Raw genomic sequence first — 21803 nt, 5'->3', positions numbered from 1 at the left:
AGTCCTGCCAATCAGATTAATAACTCGATGTGTACTCATTAAACATACGACGACACAGCTAATGGCTGTACTTTCACAAAATGACACTTAATTACACTGATGAGGGAAGGAAAAGAGCTGTGACTCCAGCTTTGCTTATAATCCAACAAAACTAGAATCATTTCCTGCTTGTCCGTCTGCTGTACTATCACCTGATTTCTGAACATTTTATTTTTGTTTCTCCCTGCATCCTTAATACATGTTATATCTGCTCCTGTAAGTGTTTGTCTGTGCTTGTGTGTCCATCCTGCCTACACTTGTCTTTTTCAGTTGTCTGGTTCATGTTTCGTTGCATGAACATGCACATTACAACAAACAAACCTATTACTACTGATACTTCTGGCTTCTGATATCTGAAAAGGAAGGTGGGAGGAACTTACTGTGTCTCAAAATAGACAACTGGTTCAACTGCTTTATATAACACTATTATACTATTTTAGTATGCACCATGAATAATGGTGAAAATGTGTGTTTGTTAGATTCAGGCATGCTGGTAACTGTTCATGTATAAAAAACATAAATCCCAATTTTATACTGAGATCATGAGAAATTAAATTTAAAAATACATAAGCTGTGACTGTAGAGCTACTGTACTGTACTGTAGATTTTGTCACATAGCCATAACACGTAATGTCTACAAAACACAACTTTTACACTTTTTGTAGCACCATATTATCCTCTGCTAAATTCCAGATCATAATACCACACTTGAATTTGAACATATAATCAAGGATAATTATACACTGGGACTAAAAGGCTTAGTAAAAGATTTCCATCAGTACAGGCAGGAAACTTGAAACCCTGGTTCCAGACCTCTGAATTGCCACTCTTAGATTTGTCCTGTGATTCAAATGTAAATGAATTAAGTGAAAGTAAATGTCAATTCAATGTAATTATCAGGTTCTAAATTTAATGTTACAAGTTACAAAAGACTAGATTATCTTTGTGTTTCTACATTTTTTACCAAATGTGTAAGTGCAGATACTGAAACGTATCTAAGTAACACTTTATAATAACCATCATTAATAAGAGGCAAGTTGATAATCAATTAAACTTTAGTTAAGTTACAGTGTTTATTAACCATTTGCAAATTATTACTGTATAAACATCAGTTGCAACTTTGTAATAACCATCCAGACAATGTTTATAACAAACATGGTCTCACTTACAACTTGTCAAATCCGGCAGCTTAGTCAGTAACTATATGTGTCAAACTATGACACTGTAAGTACCCCTGACTTTGAACACACAGGCACAAAAACTACCTGGGTAGTTTTAGGCAACAAAACTTCAGGGCTAGATTTAGGAAAAGACTATCTTTGGGTTAAAATAAACAAGTTATAGTAAATTCACATATATGAGTAATGTATCTAAGTACATATAGGTATTTAAATCATCAATTGCAACTTTGTGAAAGCCAACAAAATAATATTTATAGATGTTTACTATGCTATGTTTAACCATGATTTCTTAAAGGTTCACAAATCATTTGGTAATCATTAACAAATACTTGAAATACATTGTAAAATGTTAGAATGTGTGCAACAATAAACTTTTTATTATAAGTAAACATATTAGTTTATCATTATTATTTATGTACTATTTATTTCATATTACACAAGTTAATGATAAAATAACAGATGATAACATAATTAATAAGTAATATAATTTATTATTCAATTGTTTGTTAACAGTGAAATAACTATTAACTAAAGTTTAATTAAAGCTACTACAATGGGCTTTCATATTTTATTGATTTTGGAGGCCCTTGTGGATAACAGCAGTTGTATTTTGTGTTACGAAAAAGTCTCCCGGTTGGCATGACTCACTATGAAAGTCAGGAGGGTTCTCAACAAGGGTGTCAATACCCTTAGTGGCAGACTCACCAAGCTCTGTATGTGTTTTTCATAGAAGTATATGCATGCCTGCCACCAAAAAGCAGCCACAGAATAATTATACATACAGTATTTTACTGGTGGCCTTATTTTTCTGTAAAGGTCAGTGGAGATTTCCCCCTAATCTGCACGCTGCTCAGTGTGTATGTGACCACCTCCTCTGCACATACTGTATACTGTATGTATTCTTGTATTTGTTATGTAAATACACACAAAGACACTTAGAAAGAGAGTGAAACAAACAAACCAATCAGTGTAGATTTATGATTATACCCTAATTCTGTGAGAAGACAAGGCAGTCAGGACTGTTAGCCCAGTAGGGACAGCAATGAGGGCACTCTGGTGTTACACATAATGCCTTCCCCCCACGGTGCAACACATTCCCTCCTCCCATGCTGGTGCTTTTTAAACCCTCCCTCATCGCATCTCCACTGCAGGGATCTTCATCGGCCTTAGGGGGCCAAAGAGCTTAAAGCAACCCGTGTTTAGTCCAATCGACAGGGGTGTAGTACTAATCACCAGAAACAGGCTGCTGTGATCACCAGGAGACTAGTTGCAACACGGATAGAGCAACTAGTGTGTATGCGTGTGTGTGTGTGTGTTAGAAAGAGAAAGAGAGTGCCTGTCTTTCACGCTTCCACTTTTATTTAATCTCTGGAGTACTGCAACAGCCAGAGTTACTCAGCCAGATAACACGAAGAAAGTTTTTCACAGTTAACTGCGTAATCAGGCTTCTCGAAACCCTCTTTTATTTTTCTGCATGTTCTACCCCAGACCTGGGACATTAAGTGCTGGCACTAATTCTTTCTGTCTGTTTCATCGTGAGGCACCAGATGGGTGGAGTTTACCGTACAGACAAGTTGACAGGAACAGTAAAGTGCAATAAAATCACTTCCAGGCTTTTTCCTGTGATTACGTCTGGCACGCATTGTTTTGTCTCCAGTGGAAACCTCACACATCTGGCATGAGTAAAGCAAGAAACATATGTCAGTGTGAATGTCTACAAGTGCAATTTCAGTTTAATTTCTTCATAATGAAAACATACAAATGTTTAATGTGGGTGGGGAGCAGTGTTGGGGGTAGCATGTTACAAAATAAAGCATTTGAGTATATAGATTACTTTTTGTTCTACTGAGCAATGTGACGGGTTAGTTTTGCAATGCAGGTACTCTGTTATTTAGTTACGTTTTCAAATAGACAGTCAATTACCGATACAATTTGATCACATTTTCAATACTGCAAGAAGTACCACCACCTGCACCATTGAGATCAGTGCATCTGGAGAGTCTTTTTAGTTTTGTGATGGTTTGATTCCACCAGGCAAGTTCGCTGGAGCTGATTACTGCCATTCAACACAGTGTTCGTGATTCCACCAGCAGCACTGTAGCGCATTCCACAATCTCTACTTTAAGTGGAGTCTATTTTAGACAGATGACAATCTGCACAGAGCAGATCGAGTGGGTAGGAGGTCAGACAGAGAAAACCATAGAGAGTCCGAACAATTTTCAAAATAAACGTCCCACTGCGGTCTCACAATCATAAAAAATGACAAAAAGAAACTATTTAACTACGCAGCCTACTTATCCAAGGTGGATGCACTAAAAGCAAGAAAACCAGACCAAATCAACAAAATCTGAGCAAGTCAACATAATCAGGCAGTCAAAACTTCTTCTGCTTCTGAAACGCTTCTGAAATGCTGCTGGTTGGACATGCAGTTGTGTGAAGGATGGATCAAAACTGTGGCACAGATGTGCCGTGCTCAGTGGTAAGTCTCATCTCGAAAACAGACTATTAATAAGAGTAAACTACAGACAGAGCATTGGTTTTGTAAATCTCCGTGATTTTAAATTTTGAAAAGAACCTGTGCGTTACTGTTTTTAGCTGTGTAATATGACTCTGCCCAGTTCACTGCCAGATCATCAGAAAAATATTACCAACATGCACAAGGAATCACAAAAGTGTTTTTCATAGTCGGTAACACAAAAGCACTCTAATGAGTTACTTTTCTCAGTAGGTGACACTGTAATGTAACAAGTTACTATTAAAAATAACATTTCCCAACACTGATGGGGAGACAGAATGAAGATGAAAGGAGTGAAAGGAGGAAAAGAAAGCGTAAGAAAGTGATGGAGGGCAGCGAGCGAGAGGATAGAGGTGTTTGATGACACAGCAGGAGTTTATCGAGCAAAATGACTTTGCTTATCTATTCAATTAAAATGGATTAAGGGATGCACTGAATGGCAAACTAACCTTGCTCCATTGGCCACACAATTTCCTGAACCTGATTTGCGGCCCCTGCTATGCCCTCCAGCCCTCACCTCTGCTCCTCTCCACCTCCTTCTGCTCCCCTTCCCTTCTCCCATACTGAAATCTGCTCCTCTCCTCTCCTCTTTATGCTTGTGTCACAGTTAATCTGTTATTCCATAAAAGCCATAGTGCTATTACTTTGTATTGCCTCTGAGCTACCTACAAGGCTTGCCAATACCGCTGTGCCTATTCCTCTATTCCATGTAAAGAAGATTAGAAGCGCAGATTGATTTGTCTTTGTCTCCCGCTGTTCCGTGGCGGCCACGGCTATTGGTAACCCATAGCGACAGCATTGCCGTGGTAACAGTTAGCAGTGGTGACAGCTGCGATTGTGGGAATCAGAGGTGCTGCCGGCGTAAAAGCTGGCAGTGGGATGCATGGGTGACACATACCTGGGATGGTGGCATGTGAGGAAGTCTGTAGGCTATGAGCACACGACAAGACGGTTCACTGCGCGCATGTGAGTGAGGACTCAGTGAAAACGTGTCACACCTTTCAACCTTGCATGCATGTGCGCACGCAAGCAGGCATACATACATGCTTTTGTTTTTCTTCCTGACACTCAGCTGAGGGCTAACTGCATTTTGAATCCTTTCAACCTTCGGCTAATTGAGTTCTGGGCCCTAGGCTAACCATCCCCCTCTGGAGCATTCAAAACTGGGCCAAAAATGCCATTAACCTATGCCTGCTGACTATAGTTCGGAGGCAACAGCACAGCTAATTTTGCAGCAGTATCAACTGTATGATTCACAACTGTGAAAATCTATGTTAACAAATACACTAAAAGTGTGTGGTGGTGGCTGAATCTGCAGACAGCCTGCCTTCTGCCTGTATTTCCTCATATTTTCTCATTGTTTTGCTGTTCACCAATCCAAAACCGTGGGTATTTGATGTCCTGATGTGGTTACAGCTGGAACAAATCCAAATGACTCTACCTTTAAATTAATAAATACATTTTAAAGAATCTATAATAATTAGAAACTTAATTTGAGTTCCTGACCTCAGTGTTCTGGCTATAGCCCTGCATGTTACACTAAATATGGTATACCTGTTAAAATGCCCATGTAATGTGTATTATGGATGGGGAGGTCTATTGGTTACACTTCCTTGATAGCCTCACTCCCATTGGAATGAATGAGGAGATCTCTTTGGCTTGTTTAAATGTAATTTGTGGGTTGTTTTTTTTGGTTTGTCATGCTTTAGTATCATACATGATGAGATTCTGTGCCTGAAAGGTTATGGTATACATCCCCAGTCGGGATGTATTTGTTGTGCCCCATTTGTGTATATTTACTGTGAAATTGCCAGTAGACTCGCTGAAGAAGGACAGCTGTCCTGAAACATCAAAATGGAAGTGCTGTCCTAGTCTTTGTTTTTTATTGGGGACTACAGTCAGAATTCAACACAGTCTTTAACTGTGCATGAGCATGTTGTGTCTTATTTTTCATTGCGTTATGTCTAACTACAATGGTTCTGAGGCAGTGGCACAGCTAATTTTGCAATGGTATCAACATTAAGGGCAAGACAGCAAACACACTTGTGCATGGTCTGTGCAGCCATGGGCAGGAGGTCTAAAAATGAAGGCAAAACAAAGGTGTGGCCAGGCGGATTTGCTATCTTGTGCTCAGCGCACTGGAGTTAAAACTACTTGCGCCTTAGATCTGCTAAAAACTAGTCGAAGTCCACACACACACATCTTCACAATCACAAAACACCTTTCATTAATGTGAGTAAAATTATACTTACTAACTAGGAATCAGGAATCATTATTATAATTTTAAAGCCCAATTAGTCTCAATAAACCTGAAAAGTGTGCATGGGATGGGATCACAGCTGTCGGATCAGATCACAGAGCGGCTGAGTGTTTATGTCTGCTTGTCTAATGGGATCCAGAAAAACAAGGACTGAACAGTTATGATCTTATATCGCCATATCTGACTAGAAGACCAGTCCAACTTGAGGAGAAATATGTGTACATTTGTCAGAGCCTGATGCTAGGTGGATAACTTCTGCGTAATTTTGCACACGGGCTGAAGCTGCACTCAATCCAACTCAGGGGGGGTCCAGCCGGGTTAGAGTGCAGCTTTGCAGCCAGACTCTCATCTCCCCTGCTCCTGCCCACCGGCTCCGTCTTCAGGAGCCTCAGTCAGTGGAGCTGCATAATAATGATGACGAGAATGATAAGAATTAAAATATAACGCAATTTCAAGGTGCTTTAGAATAAAACATATCCAGTTACATATCTACACTATTTACACATGAAGCTGCTTTGGAGACGTCCTGCCGTCTCCATATATATTGCGCGCTCTCAAAGTTTCACTTCTCGAAAAAGGAGATCTGTCTTCTCGCTTAAAAATCCTTTCCTCCTGGTAAATCCACTGTCATGCCGCCACCGCTTGTGTTCCTGGCACACCTGCTTCTTGAACGTGATGAGAGCTGACTCTCTGGTTGGTTTATTGTGTGCTCGACCTAAACTCGCCTGTGAATTAATCAAGGTACTTGGGTGCAGCTGATAGGTGTATCCCACTGTACACTGCTGGCAAAAGTGGTGAAAGCCGGCAAAGGTGGATTTGGACACACCTTGAATAAACTTAATCCACTGTGCCTTACGCTTTCCACTTGCGCTTTAGATCAGTGTATGATAGGGCCCTAAAATTCGCAACTGTGAAAATCTACCTTGACAAATACACTAAGGTGGTCCCCAGCAGCTTGATACTAACATATGACCACTGACATAGATGTGGGCCCATTTTGAAGGGCATTTCTAGCTTTCTGACACCAGATTACAAAGAGTGACAGAAAATGCTGCAGGGGAGAGTGGTGGATTAGTAATTTACAAACCGTCCACAGACTCTGAGGACTCTAGACCACTGAACCAAAGAGAACAAATGAGGCACATTCTCTAAAGGTTACCTGGAGGGCAGGAAAACCCTGAGGCAAGGAATTAACAACAGTTTTATTTAAGTGCCAGAAATCATTGATGCACAAAAATCTTCTCCTCCTGAAGTATGAAAATATAAAGGCAATGTTACTATTTTTGGTTAAAATTATCACTAATGAACTACTCAGGATATTGATAAAATAAGTGTCCACGTCAACTATGCAAGCAGCTTATTACAACTCCTATTTCCGGTTATTGCTGACGCTGACATCTACTGGGCGTAATTATTATGACACGAGAATCATAAAGCTCAGGAAAGTCCGCATATGTTGGAGGTGGGGTGGATGGATGGCTCAGTGAGTCTGGGGTTTAAGTCAACAAGGAGTTAAGTTTTGTTATGTACATGAGTTACGTCTCTTCCGTCCCTTGACATATGTAGTTTAACCCAAACCATGATCTTTTCCTGAACCAAGGAGTTTTCGTTAACCATGTGTTTAGTTAAGGTTTGGTAAGCTGTCACTGCCAGTACTTTCCACTGATCATATATGTCAGTTTGGAAGTCATTTGCAATCAACCTATTCTGTCGTGTAGATATAAGGATGTGTTTGCTGTCACTGGTGATTTCCAGTATAAGTACAAAACCTACATAATTAAGACTGAGACAAAAATAAAATAAAAAGGAACTGCTTCAGTATTCACACAAAATTTCACACATTGCACCATGTAAAGGGGGACAGAAGCATGCAATATTATTGCAGTATTTGCGATGGACCATTCGCTTTGCCTTCCTCATCTTGCATGCTCATGTCTGTTAAACAGATAATCACAACTTGCAGTCTGCATAGTTCACTGTCTAAAAATCTAAAATCTAAAAACAATCGTGTTTCCAATGACAAAGTGTGAAGCAGTGAGAATATACCACAATGCTGACTGCAACAGATTATGATCCAGTCTTCAGTACCAGGAAGATCCCTGTATTTATACTAGATGGTATAATCAAGCAAGTCTGCTGCAAAAAAAAAAAAAAAAAGTGGAAAACATTTAATATCACAAAAAAGGTGGGAGGAGGAGAATTTAAGGTCATTGATATCAAAATATATTGGGAGAGGCGAACAGTAATACATGAGGCGTGAGCTTAACAAAATGGATATGTGTAAGAAAGAGAGAGGAGGTGGGAGACAGGGAGAGGGAGAGAGATGACACAGAGTCAGGGGGCACGTTCGTCTCCCTTCAGCTGGTCTGCTGGATAAATGGATATCGACAAGGCTGCTACCCACAATGAATTACTGATGTGACTGAACTTTAGTCTGACACAGTGTGTGTGTGTGCTTGTGTGTCAGTGTACCTAAAGGGGATGCATGAGCTGACATGTCATTGGGGTTGTACTGTGTGTGTGTGTGTGTGTGTGGAGGGGGGGGGAACTGTTTGTAATGTGCATCTATGTACATGTGTGTGGGTGCGGTTTGTGTGTATGTGTACAGAGCAGCTATAAATGATGCTGAAGATGAATTTGCCACACACACACGCACACACACACACACACACACCTTATCCAAACACACATATGGCTGTATTTGAAAGTGACTACTAGCAGTACATGCTGATTTGGCCAAAATTTAGCACGTAGTGTAGTATGTTACCTTGTGAGGCAGCTGGATTCTTGAGATCACGTGAGAATCCAGCTTGCCAGGCTTCAAGTTATCGTTTTTGTCCCCAGAAAAGTGGTGCAGCCAATCAGCGTCCTAGGAGGAACAACTGGCAGCAACGGGTGTAAAAACCAGCTAAGGCTCACCTAGCATAACAACGACAGTTTCATACTGCATCCCATAATCAAAAGCTGTTTGTCTCTCTATCCTTCTGTCTCATCTGTCTCTGTTCGTGTCTCCTCCCTTCTCTTTAGCCCTGCAGAGTATCTCTTTAGCGACAAATATCAGCCATGTTGAGGCTGTATTTAGCTGCTCAGTGTGTCCCCTGCCATCTGTGTCTGTCTGACGGACTGAAAATAAGACAAAACTCTTTAGATCGGTGCTTAAAACAAATAGCTGCCATCTACATTCATAATGGATGGTAGGTGAGATGGCTCATCTCACATACAAGCCATGTTAAGGCTTTGATTTCTATAGCTTTCAATACATCTTGTTTCATTAAGTCATAAAAAATATTTGTTCAATATTTGATATCAGCTTTTATTGTTTTTTTTACTTTCATTTTATGAAAGTAATAACTTCATTTTATTGAACAGCTAAGAGGGCTTTAAGTAAGCCTCCAATCAGCTCTGCAATCACGGAAATCACAGCTTGTGGCTTAAAGATATCCAGCAGATATTCAATATCCCAAAAATATAAGGAGTGTTTTAGTATTGACAAGAAATGACTTAAATTACCTGCCACATGTACAAAATAGCCATAATTTGAGTTGATTTGGTGGAATTACTATTTTGTGAGAGTAGCTGTCAAATGTTTTAATGGAATTTCTGGTTTTGGGATGAAAGGCATTGATGAATAAATAATAAATAGAAATGTATATTATTAACCATGAAAAGCTGTGTTTTGCCTCTGTGTTCAGGGGGACAAAACTACAACATGTGCCCCATAAAAGAAAAAAAAAAAAAAACGTTTCCAGACACAGAGGACCACTTTGTCCTTTAAGAAAACATCATCTGTGCGGACTGCCAAGTTTAAGCAGCAAAAAACTAAAAATGCATAAACTGTCACTTTATTAAAAAATCTTCTACGACACCTGCTTTGTTATGAATCCCTGGGTAATAAAGCTGTCATGGTGTTTACCGATGACATGCATATTCAACTACTGCTGTCGGAGGTTATTTTTAAAACAGTCAAGCTCACAGATTTGTATATAACCACACATACACAACAGAACTCGTTCACAAAGCGCTACTTTTATAATGTGTAATGCATGAAAATAACAATCGCTAGAAGGCTGTGTGACAATGCTTGTATATCTAACAAAGCCCATGTTTTTTTGTTTTTTTTAAACATGGGAATACAAAATATGAAATACATTACACAGCTGGTTTCAATCAAAAGATTTGATTGGACAAGACATTCGAGTTCTAATATAAAGTATAACAGTACTGGAGCTTTTAACTACTTGTATTGCTCTGCTTTGAAGGTGTTGCACAAACTGTTACATTAGTGTTACAATGACTAATAGGTAGAGACAGGACAAGGTGGCTTGTATAATAATGGTTCAGGGCTTATTACTGGGGGATCGCTGTCATACACTTTTTAATCTGACAAAGTACATGGAGTAGGACATAAGAACAACAGTTTTAACAGCTTTTGACCTATTAATCAAAGAAATTACCCATGCTTACTGCATACGCATTGGATTAACTGGTAGTTTAGATTTTGGAATCAAGCTAAAATCCCACATCTTTTATTATAAAATCCTGTGGTTCGCTTGTTTGCTTTCAGACCACGGACAAACTGCACCGGAGTCTGTTTGGAAGCAGACCGAGACCACCCATTTCAAGCGGTCTCAGTCCCGTTGTTTGGTTCACACCAGTGTAAGCCTCAAAAATATAAACAATGACAGCAAGTCCATTAAGAAAACATAGCTGATTAGCAGTCTTGAGGCAGTTTTGTGAATCCATCCATACAACTAATAGGAAAGCCCTTCTGCGATAACGTACAGACCTACACAAAGTAGCCAGCAAGGCAAGCTAACGTTCATGGGGCAGTAAAATGTTTGTGTTGCTTGGCACCAGTCCAGTCTTGATGGAGTCAGATACATTATTAAATAAACAAACACTCATAATCTGTTGTCGCTTGTGACTGTACACTAATTAATGTTGGTTGTAGAACTGTTGTATGAAAGCAATATCACCATGGCCTCATGCTGATTAAATCTCAGCTGTAGTGGTCCCTCGTGTGATATTGCTTTATTTGATGTGAAATATTACAGTGACAAGGAGCGACGCTACATCCTTCACAAGTCATTTTTCTGTGGCAAAATTACTCCTCTGCTCTGCACCCAAAACTAATCAACTATTTTGAAATCCTATAAAAATAACCAGGTTTATAGACATAGAAATAACTGTATGAAACCATATCTATCCTTGCCTCATCTTGTTTTTCACACATTGCTATCAGATGATTAAAACGATGCCTGTGTCAAGGAAAGTTAAACACAGCCTCCTGACAAAACCATCATAGAAATCAATAGGCAACGCTGATGGAAGATACTGCGAGCTTGCCCAAGGACCTATGTTAAATACACAACTGTAATTGGATGTACATTTTATGTGAAGTAAACAATCAAGAGACATTGATCTAAAAAGAATCAATTAACAGAAGGAATTTGCTCTATTTTTTGTAATTTTGGTAGTTTTAATCAGTAGAAGGGCTGTCTATATTACATTTTTGCTGTCAGGGGAATGCCAGGATGGAGAAGTCAATGGGTGGAGGGAAGAAAGAATTATCATTGAATGATCACAGAACTCCATCAAGTGAAGCCCCCCTAGAAATTACAGCCAAACAGCAGCTCTTAGAAAAATGTAGAAAAAGGTAAGAAAAGTCTGTATTACATAGCTTTGAGTGGAGCTAATGTCCTAACAGTCCTAGTGGTCTTTATTTATGCCTCTCAGAGATAATAAAGCATCATTTTGTTGCTTGCTGGTAGCCAAAAGAGTTAAACTGCAACAACTTTTATGCGATTAATGCTGTATTTGGACCACCTTAACGACCCTACATATATGGTGTAGCCTTTGTAAGAGAACAAAGACAGTTTTACAGACATTCACTCTTCAACGCTGAAACTTGTTGAAAAGAAAATAATAAAGCTCTGTCACAACCTTGACGATCCACCAAGATAGGTAAGAGGTTCACTGAACAAAAGGAACATTTTTATTACATTGAGCACCCAAGCTGTGGAAACATCAATGGCAAAACCAACTACTGTACCATTCACAGACTCTCTCACGAAGGCCATGAAATGCTTATTTTATTCTGAAAACTTTCTTTTGAATTTTCTTTGATTGAAATTTCATGAATACTGCCAGATATAAAGAAAATCTGAGAAAAAGACGTCAGCGAAAGTCAAGATGTTCTAAGATGTACTCCATCATTAATATGACGGCTCCACGGTATAAACACACGTGTGTTGCAGCCTCTTAGCGTGATCAAATGTAATGTGATAAAAGGCGGTTGAGTTTTAAAACACTTTAAAAATAAATTGGAGGAAGCAGAGGAACTGTTTTCACTTTCAGGTGTGACAAGAACAATGTAAATGCTAAACTGATGAGAAGCACTGTTATAATGAAGCAAATAAAAAGTAAACACTGTTGTTAAAAGTTAGGGGTTCATTAGTTTGTTCCATGGGGAATACAGATTTTAAATGAATGATTTTCTTATTTATCGTAACAAAACAAATTAATTACTCCCAACAAAGTATAAAAGCGCAGCAAAACTATGAGTTTGCTTCATTCTTGTAAAAGGATGGCTGTGTGATTGTCAAGTTGATTTTTCATCAAAGCCTCTGGAAACATGGCTTTAAATAGTAGAATGCTTATATGATATCAAAGTTTAGTTTCTCATTATGCGCCCAGAAGCATCTCAGTGAAAATAAACCTTCATCACTATTAGAAAACCTAGTTCAAAAGCAGCACATTCGGCTGTTTAGATCATTTCTCAAAGACTGTGTGAGCGTATCACATCACATCTCCATCAGGAGTCCCAACACGGAAGCTAAACAACATAGCTATTATTGCTGTGTGTGGACTGCTGTAGACAGGGGCAGCAGCAAAATGTATTTTAGCCACCTAAAAAGACAACTGGAAAAAAAAAAACTTTGCTTTGCCATCAGACAGCCTTTTCCAACAAGGAACTGAGGCGGTCATCTACACTCTCTTCAGCACCTTGCAGAAAACAGGGCTACCAACTTGAAGGTGTGCCTTTTACTTTAAGACAAGCTCAAGGAGGCTTGACTCAAATGGCCTTTGTTTCGTTATTTAAACGCTTTTATTATGAAGCAGCACAAACAGGAAATGTTTTCAGGGGTTTCAATTTAACACGACTCCTACACAACTGAAAGCAAACATGACAGTACAAACTGCAACAGAGGAGAGAAACCACATTTCAAAGCCTAAAGATTCTGTTAGAAACTACAAAAGTACTGAGACCTGAACAGAAGGAGACTTGTAGGAACTTCTTTCTCTACTCTCCTGCACACATGAGCCGTGTATCATGAAGAGAATCGTCACAAGTTGGCTGCGGCAGGCAAGACGTCACTGCAGCCTGCTTGGAGGCGGGTCAGGCTTGCTTTGGCCCTACTCTAGAGTAGGTCCATCTCGGGAAATGCAATTCAGCGCAGTACTGTTTGGCTCAGCGTGGTCAGAAGCAAGTGGTAAAGCCCCACTGGTAGCCATGAAGAGAGCATAGATAGCGACGTCAGTTCCCCAAGTGAAGGGGCTGTCTGACAGCAAAGTAAAGCAATGAAAATGTTCTAAATATAGCATACACTTAAACTAATATTGATTCATGCATCATTAAATTACTGTTTGTGTCAAAAGAGTCTGGAGTGATATAACAGCTTCATCCCCCAGTTGTTGAGTTGGCTCATACTCAGAGAGCAGGAAAAAGCAGCTGTGGGAGCTGAGTTTTTGTTTCACCCACTGATGTGGATTTTTTTTATAATTGGTTTGTGGAATTAAAGGCATAATTTCCATAATAAATGTACGAGCACAAGCACGCCCAATTCAAACCCAACACAGGAAAGTTTACCAAAATTTTAGATGACAATATTTTGAATTTGGATTAAAACTCTTTTCTAATATTTTTGAGATGCTTACTATTAAGCTCATGAGACCATTAATTTCGTGGTTAGAAAGCTATTGTAGACTTGAGTTTCCAGAGGCTGTAAAAACTATTTAAAAAACATGTCTCATTGCATCATAATGCACATGTTGCATTTTGTCACTGTATGCACATGTGGCAGTGTGTGCATGGAGATATATGTGTGTGAATGCCTTTTATTTGATGTGATGCAAAGCGTCAATTTTGGCTGGTTGATATGTCTTCCAGATTTAATTTGTGTAAATAGTGTTTAGCGGTGCCTTGGGCCCTGAGCAAGACAATCAAACAGACTGATGAAGGCAGGCCAAAGCATCCACTGTCAATACACAGTTGCTATTTTCTCCATTGTTGGACACCTCCATTCAGGCAATAATTACACCCATTACAAAAGACATGAACACTTAGGTTTCTTTCAGAGCTGTGTGGACGAAGGAGTGGGAGGGGAATGAAGTGTGATGTTTTTTGTATGCAAGTGTGATTGCATTTTTGTATCTGTATATATGTGTGTCTTTGTTTGTGTGGGTGGGTAAGTGGGTCGGTGTGAATGAAAATTAGCTGCGACTCCATGTTTACATTGTTTAATTGCCTGCATTTGCAGATAGTTAATATTAATTTTTCGGTTTTGTTTTTATTCCGTTTGCTTCTGTTCCCTTTGTAATTGTGTGTGAATGAGCATTTTAGCGATGTGGCATCACTTTTCAATGAGGTTGCAGTAACAGCTATTGACTGACTCCGCTGAAATTAATTTCTTCAAGAAAAAAAATTGTCAATGCCCTCGCCTGCATGTACTGGTAAATTGATTCTGAGAGTAATATAGGGTGGAGAGGAATGGGTGTGAGTGTGAGTGTGTGTGCGTGTGTTTTGGGGGACATTTGAAGAAATAGAAAAAGCAAAGACTTTGTGTATCTGTGGGTTTGGATGTGAGTGCATCTGCATGCATTGTTTTAGAGCCCTGCTAGCCTCATTAAAGGGTTTATTAGAGAGTTCCAAAGGGGCTTCCCTCCAAAATTGCTTTTGAGAGACAAACTTGTGACTTTGGGATTAATTGAACTTTACTGGCACTATAGCTACAACTCAATTGAAGGCACCACTTAGGGATAGAGATTGCAGTGAGCTTTATCATGCAGAACATCAGTGCAGAACAGGTTAGTTCAGTGACTGCAGGAAAATGCAAAACAGGCAAAGCTGTTTTGACTGCAACGTATAAGGTGGTGTACATGATTCCTTCTTTATGGCTTTTATCATCCAAGCTACAATCATTCCCAGCCCTGATCTTCATCAAAAACTCACACAACACTCACACACTAAACACACACTCACAAACCTCGGCTTTGATCTTGTTGTCTCCAAAGCAGAGATGCTGTAGGTACGCTGCAGCATTGGATTGCACTGATGGGAACTGGTGCTGTAACATCTGGATCACCTCTGGCAGCTCCGGATCTCTCCACCCAAACTCTCTGCAGAGACACAGACAGACAGAGACACTTTGATTCCTGCAGCACTCGAACAAAGCATCTGGCCAGAACACAGGAGATTACCTGAAAGCAGACCAATAAAATCAGAGACTGTCTTCCCAGCATACCCAGAGCTCCACATATTCACACATCCATGTACACTGTTACACAGTACACACAGACAAAGACAGACAGATGAAAAAACAGAGTATGAATAACAGAGAGATTTAAATGTCAAAATCCACTTTCTTCTGTTTTCTTATGGGAAAGAGCTTTACAAGTAAAGCAACACAGTGGGACAGAAACAATGCAAATCATACACTGAATGCCCAATTTTCCAAAACATTGTCATTTCCACCCATCACAGGCAGATGGAAATGACAGCATGTGAAGATGAGGCCAGCAGGTTAAGCAGGCACCCATGAACATTTTCTACTAAAAGTGGAAAAATCAAACTCAAAATGTATTTGGAAATAACTCGAGAGGAGATGGGTTTTCCTTGAAGAACAACACAGCGATTTCTTGAAAGTCTTTCAATTCCCTATGGCCAGACAATTCAACATATAGTATGTTTATAAAAAGCTTTACAGCTGTGTTTGAAAATGGTAGCCGCATGTCTGGAAAAGACAAAAGTGTCACTTACAAAAGCTCCAAGGAGATCTAAAGACAAAGACACATCACACTGTTGTCTGCGTAGTTTGAGTGGCATGTTTTCATGTGAAATACCATACAAACAAACAAAAAAATGACAGAGATGAGCGCTTTGAACCAAAGTGGTTGGCAAAAATAAGAGAGCAGCATGTTGAGGGGCAGTCATTGGATGTCATCGGACTAACGTTACCAAATAAAATCTTCTCAAAGTCCCACATTATTATTAATTGAAATGAAAAGTCCTATATTGTTATTAACTGGAAGTAATGTGCTGCACAAAACAATAAGTAACAGCTTGTATGGAAACTCTAAATTGACATGTATTTTAGGGGACCTGCTTCCCAAATCCCCACAACAAATCACAGCTGAAGAGGAGAAATGTAACAGGCTCTTTAGTTATGATTACAACTTTAACCAGCACAAAAATGACAATTACCAAAATGAGCCACCATGTTCTGAACAGATACATTACAAACACTGACAAAAAAGTAACATTTGCATTTTGGCATACAAAATAACAAACTTAAACTCTCAGAAATGTCTCATGGGAAATGCAAGCTCTCTCACCACTTCCTGCAGCACATGTGAATCTCCAAGCCGGAATCCTACAGTGGACCAAAATGGTCGGAGGACAGCATTGCACAAGTCACTTTACACAAACTAAGCAAGCTTTCCAGATGGTGAAAACTGGTGAAACTTTACCACCACTAACTTGAAGTTTAATTTCAGCCTTATGTAATTGTACTACTACTACCACTACTACCACTATGATGATGATGATGATAATGATTATTATTATCATTATTTCTAATAATAATTAATAAAAAAAGAGTGCTGGTATTGACATAGTATCAGTATCAGCAGATTCAGGCATTGTAATGGGATTTATGGCTAACAGCCATCTAAATAATCTTGATGTAGTGAACAACAAGCAAGTTAATACAAATGAAAGGAATTTCAGTACAACTATTCACTGAGTAAACTCAGAAAAAGGGCTAAAAGTTTGAAGAACTGCACAACACAGCATTACTGTTGCCTACATGCTGTCTGCAGTGTGAGTGGTGTGAGTTATGTTCTATACTTTCCACCATTAGGAGTTTACACTCCTATGAGCACACTGGACAAAGTGAAATAAATGTTTTGTCCCTTGGTAATACCCAGGAAATGGTCTCCTTTATTGTATTATCCCCTGTTGATAATTGTTTTGCTACAGTCCCCCAAATGAGGAAATTATGAGTGTGCAAGAAAGTGTGGGCGATTGTGTGTGTGCACGCGCATGAATGAGTGTGTGTCTCCACAATCTACTGTAATATTTTCTCCAATAACCACACTGTAAACAGCTTCTCTGTTACTTCCTCTCTCTCTCCTTCTCACACTGCCTTCAGAAAACTGTCAACTCTCAATGAGATCTGAAGAAAACCTATGTTGAAATTTTGCGGCTCCCATCGATTGTGGTGTTTGAGGATTGATTTTGTTGTTTCTGCCTTCATGCTCACTGTTCTGTGCCAAAATGCAGCTCACTGTAATCCCCATCAAGCTATCGTGAAAAACGCTGATTTATTTTGCCTCCTCGCTCAGCTTCCCCACACATGAAAATGTGGTAAATATGGGACAATTGACCTGCCTGGAGAGTTAAAATTGATGGGGTAGAGGATTGTGTGTGTGTGCGCGTCTCAAGTTTTTGCAGCAGAAAATGAAGCCTCGACACCGCGCTCTCATCTCTGTCGGATCAGTCGAATGCGGTCTATGAAACATCTGTGAAAAGCAGAGCGTTCACGGGGAGTAAACATGGCTCTCAAAGATAAAGCGAGCTCCAGCGTGGACGGCTCTTTATCTGCAGAATGATAAGTGTTCATTCAGCCATAAAGCAGGACTGAAGGAGGGAGGTAGAAGAGAGATAGAGGGAGGGAGGAAGAGGGAGGGATTCCCAAGGCATTTAGGGGATTTAGGAGGAGAGACCCTCAAACAACACTCCTTAAATCACACAGCCAGATACCATCAGGGCAGTTTGTTTGTTTACGCGCGTGTGTGTGAGTGTGTGGCAAGATTAAGATATGATCATGATGTGTGTTTATGTGGACACAATTGCCTCTGTGCCTGTTTGTCCCTGTGTGAGTTTGTGTCTGTCAGTGTGCGTGTGAAGTCTTCTCATATTCATCCGTGTCTGTACTTGAGCATATATGTATCTGATGATGTGTTAATGTGCATGACTGTGTGTCTGAGTGTGTGTGTGTGTGTGTGTGTGTGCGTGCGTGTCATCCATCCCCTGCAGCCTCCCAGCTCTGTCAGTGTAGTTAATAGAAAGCAGAGTGATCTGCTGATAAGATAAGCATCATGGCTCGCCATTAATTAAAAAGCCCTGGTAGGGAGAGAGACAGAGTGAGACGGAGTGAAACACAGAGCGAGAATGAGGATGAGGAAGGAGAGTTAAGGGGGAAAAAACCAGAGCAATCGAAGGCAACTGCGGGTACGACGGGCGAGAGGAAGCTGGCAGGAGACGGAAAAATAAAAAAGGGATAGGGAAAGAGAAAAACAACCTTCAGATGTGATGCCAGTCATGTCAACACAGGTGCTAATGAGAGCTACAGCCCTGGTAGATGCACTGCTAGGCGACAAGCCAACGACGGGAAACAGCGGGATGCGCACAGAAAGGGATACAGCCCGCGTAAGGGAAAACTGATCAAAGAGGCAGTGCCAACAAAACTGCGGGGTTCACTCTAAATACCCACACTGCTTTTGAGGAATCTGCAACACAATATGCTGTCGTTTATGTGCCATTTTCTTTATGTTACTTTATTATTTTTGCGCCTTTTGTGGCAATAAACATCGCATAGAACAATCTGTTGACTATCCATTTTTATACCTGCGTTACATGTTCTTGATGCGACACGCCATTGGGTTTGAGAATAAATTAGGTGGCACCGTTGCTGCACAGAGCTCCATATTCCTGGTTAGACAGGTTACTTTGCCATTTCTTGAGGCATGCGGAGGCGTGATGCAGCGAAATACTTTCAGTGGAAACACTAGATATGGCAGGAGCGCAGTCTGACATACTGAGAATAAAGGCAGGTGGCAAGGGGGCTGGTGCGGGAGGGAGGGTGGAGGCAGAGACAGAGTGATATAACTGGGACATAAGAAAAGACCGCTGTGTGATGGTAATGCTTTGATGCAGGCACACACACACACACACACATGCACAAGAGGGAAGCAAAATGCGATAGAAGAGTACAACACATGAAAATGCAAGGATTATCAAAGGATTTCTTTCTTTTCATAAAATTATTCTTCATATCTCCCTCTTTTCATGTCCAGATCTCATGAGACAGCTGAAATCCCAACATAACCACTGATATACAGTACATGCACATGGATACATGTATGTGCAGACACCAAGTGGGAAAACAAAGTTCATCTAAAATGAAAAAAAAAAACACTCGCACAATTGTGATGGCCTGTGTTTAACAATGCTGATTTTCACAAAGATTGGTTGATTGTTGCTGTGAATAATTCCAGTTTATCGGCTGGTAGAGGAAGGCTGAAGGTGGAGGGAGAGATATGAGTGACAGCAATATATCTTCCCCCCCCTTACATCATTCATTGTCATGTTCCTTGTATCCCTGAACTCAAACAGATAAAGTGGCAGAGGCAGAGCGTGGAGGGATGAATTATGTAATGGAGAATGTGATGAATAACACTAAAGCAAAGCAAAGCAAAAAAAAAAAAAAAAGCACCACTGGGTCATAAAATTTAGTATCTTGTGTTCATGAAGAGTCAAACTACGGAGAAAGGCAGCTGACTGCAAAATTTGTAGCTTTTCATGGCCACACAATGCACATTCATTCATTTATTGTCAGGCTTTACACAGACATAGATTCAGGGTTTTTGTTACTCTTGAAGAGGCATCCATCCTGTTGAGGTGCCCTTGACAGCTTCAGAAGAGTTAACTAGGTAGCTGACCATGACCTCTGACCTAACCAGTGAACTTGCAGATTGCATGTCGTCTCATTCCCTCCTTTCAAACATGTAGGAGTGTTTACGGTGGCTCCTAAACTGTAGAAACATGGTGGGCAACATGGTGAACTTGGAGGAGGAGGAGCTGTGCTCAGTGTCTTTCTAAGTAGAGATGCACCAATGTGATATTTTTCAGTTCAGATCCAATAGCTGAATTTGTTGGTGTCATGTTTTTCTCTGTGATGATCATGATGATGATTTTCATGTGTATACAAGGATTAAGCTGAAGTTAAGTTTAATGGTGAAAAATTCTGTTTCAGTTGGTGCACATCCAATCAGTTTTCACCGTCTGGAAAGCTTGTTTAGTCTGTGTAACTTTTGTCATTGAGTCCTCCCACCACTGTGGGGCGCTGTATGATTGTGAAATTCCTATGTGTGGCATTACAGACTGCCTTCTTAAGTCTTATTTATTAAAACAAGTTGCTATTTTTCAGTTGTCTGCGATACTGAAATTAATTTGTCCTAACAACAGTTGCCACAGGTGTTGAAAAATAAACCAGGCATAAAAAAGTAGATGTTTTTAAAGGGATAAACACAATATCAAATCACATTTATTTAAACAACAACCCTATTCCATTATATTTGTGCAGCCAAAGAATTTCAACACACTGCAGTGATGCATTTGTCTGATCTCATTCTCCATCTGTACAACCTGATATGGTGCATAAGTTTACACACAATGTTGAGAACTCAAGGGTACATGGTTTGGGTCCCCTAGCTCACATCCATCAGCCCACAATGCATCTGGAGTGACAGCTCCACACAGGAAGCCTGTCCCGCTGGCCTTAATCTGATTGGACAAGGCCTGTCATGTCTGTTAACTGATTGGAGGGTCAGGGATGGACAGACTGGCAGTGTGCATACCAAAGCAGATGCTAATTAGGATCTGAACATCAATCTTCATCACTGTGTTGGGATGGAGGGAGGCAGAGAGAGAAAGAGAAAGGCAGAGAGAGAAGGGAGCCCTGTGAGAGAATAGAGAGGAAAAAATCAGGAAGAACAGCAGAAAGAGAGAAAATGCAATTTAGGTAATTTACTGCCTTGGTGATCAGATTTCTTGTGTGACTCTGGAAGGCTGAATAAGAGTCTGACTTTGACAGAGGAGCAAATGGCACACTTTTCAAATATTGGACATTAAATCATTCTAGCAGTCCACACTCACCTTCGTCCTCTTTGTTTTTTTTCTCTTACTATTTGGGTCATCTCATTTCCTCTTATACACATTTTCTACCATATATTATCTTTTCATTCATCACTGATAGCCTCTTCCTATGGATGACAATGCAGTACATACAGTACTATGTAATGGCTGCAAAGTTGTTTTCATACACCTGTTCCTACACGTAGAGGTTCACACGTGTGTACATGCATGTGTGTGTGCAAATGCTACCGTGTGCATCCTCAGGTGGAGTGCATTAGTGAAGGTAAAGTCAATACGAAGAAGAGACCTCAGCAATTCCACCAATAAACAGCAGTCAGAATAAGATGCAGGTGAAGATGCACAAACATTGACTCAAAGTGCAGTCCTGGGTCTCTTTAATTAAAAGCCCAACTTAATTAAGATGCTATCCAGGAAAATAGCCAACTCTGCTGATGTGCCCCACTGACAAATACTTAAAAGGTATGTTTTAAGTTTCTCTTTGGCTCTTACAGGAGGGGCTGGGGGGATTCAGCTGAGACTCGAAAAGCAGATGAATATGAACGGCTTCTCTAGTGAATGTAAATGTGATGATTTTGTGCATCACATACA

At 40.1% G+C, this 21803-nt stretch overlaps 1 protein-coding gene across 3 annotated transcripts in view; it reads right to left on the bottom strand.

The window, feature by feature from the left end:
• The window catches only part of ctnnd2a (catenin (cadherin-associated protein), delta 2a), a 328733-nt gene that overhangs the window by 89914 nt on the left and 217016 nt on the right, over positions 1 to 21803 (bottom strand). For all 3 annotated transcript variants that reach the window (XM_084746984.1, XM_084746983.1, XM_084746985.1), the window contains one exon: positions 15262 to 15394. In XM_084746984.1, the coding sequence (XP_084603110.1) occupies positions 15262 to 15394 (133 nt within the window). The remainder of the gene's footprint in view (positions 1 to 15261; positions 15395 to 21803) is intronic.

This window comes from Lutjanus erythropterus, chromosome 21, assembly GCF_056507025.1.
Source record: "Lutjanus erythropterus isolate fLutEry1 chromosome 21, fLutEry1.hap2, whole genome shotgun sequence".
NCBI lineage: Eukaryota > Metazoa > Chordata > Actinopteri > Lutjaniformes > Lutjanidae > Lutjanus > Lutjanus erythropterus.
The sequence above is the reverse complement of the archived record's forward strand: the minus strand, read 5'-3'. Positions and strand labels throughout refer to the sequence as shown.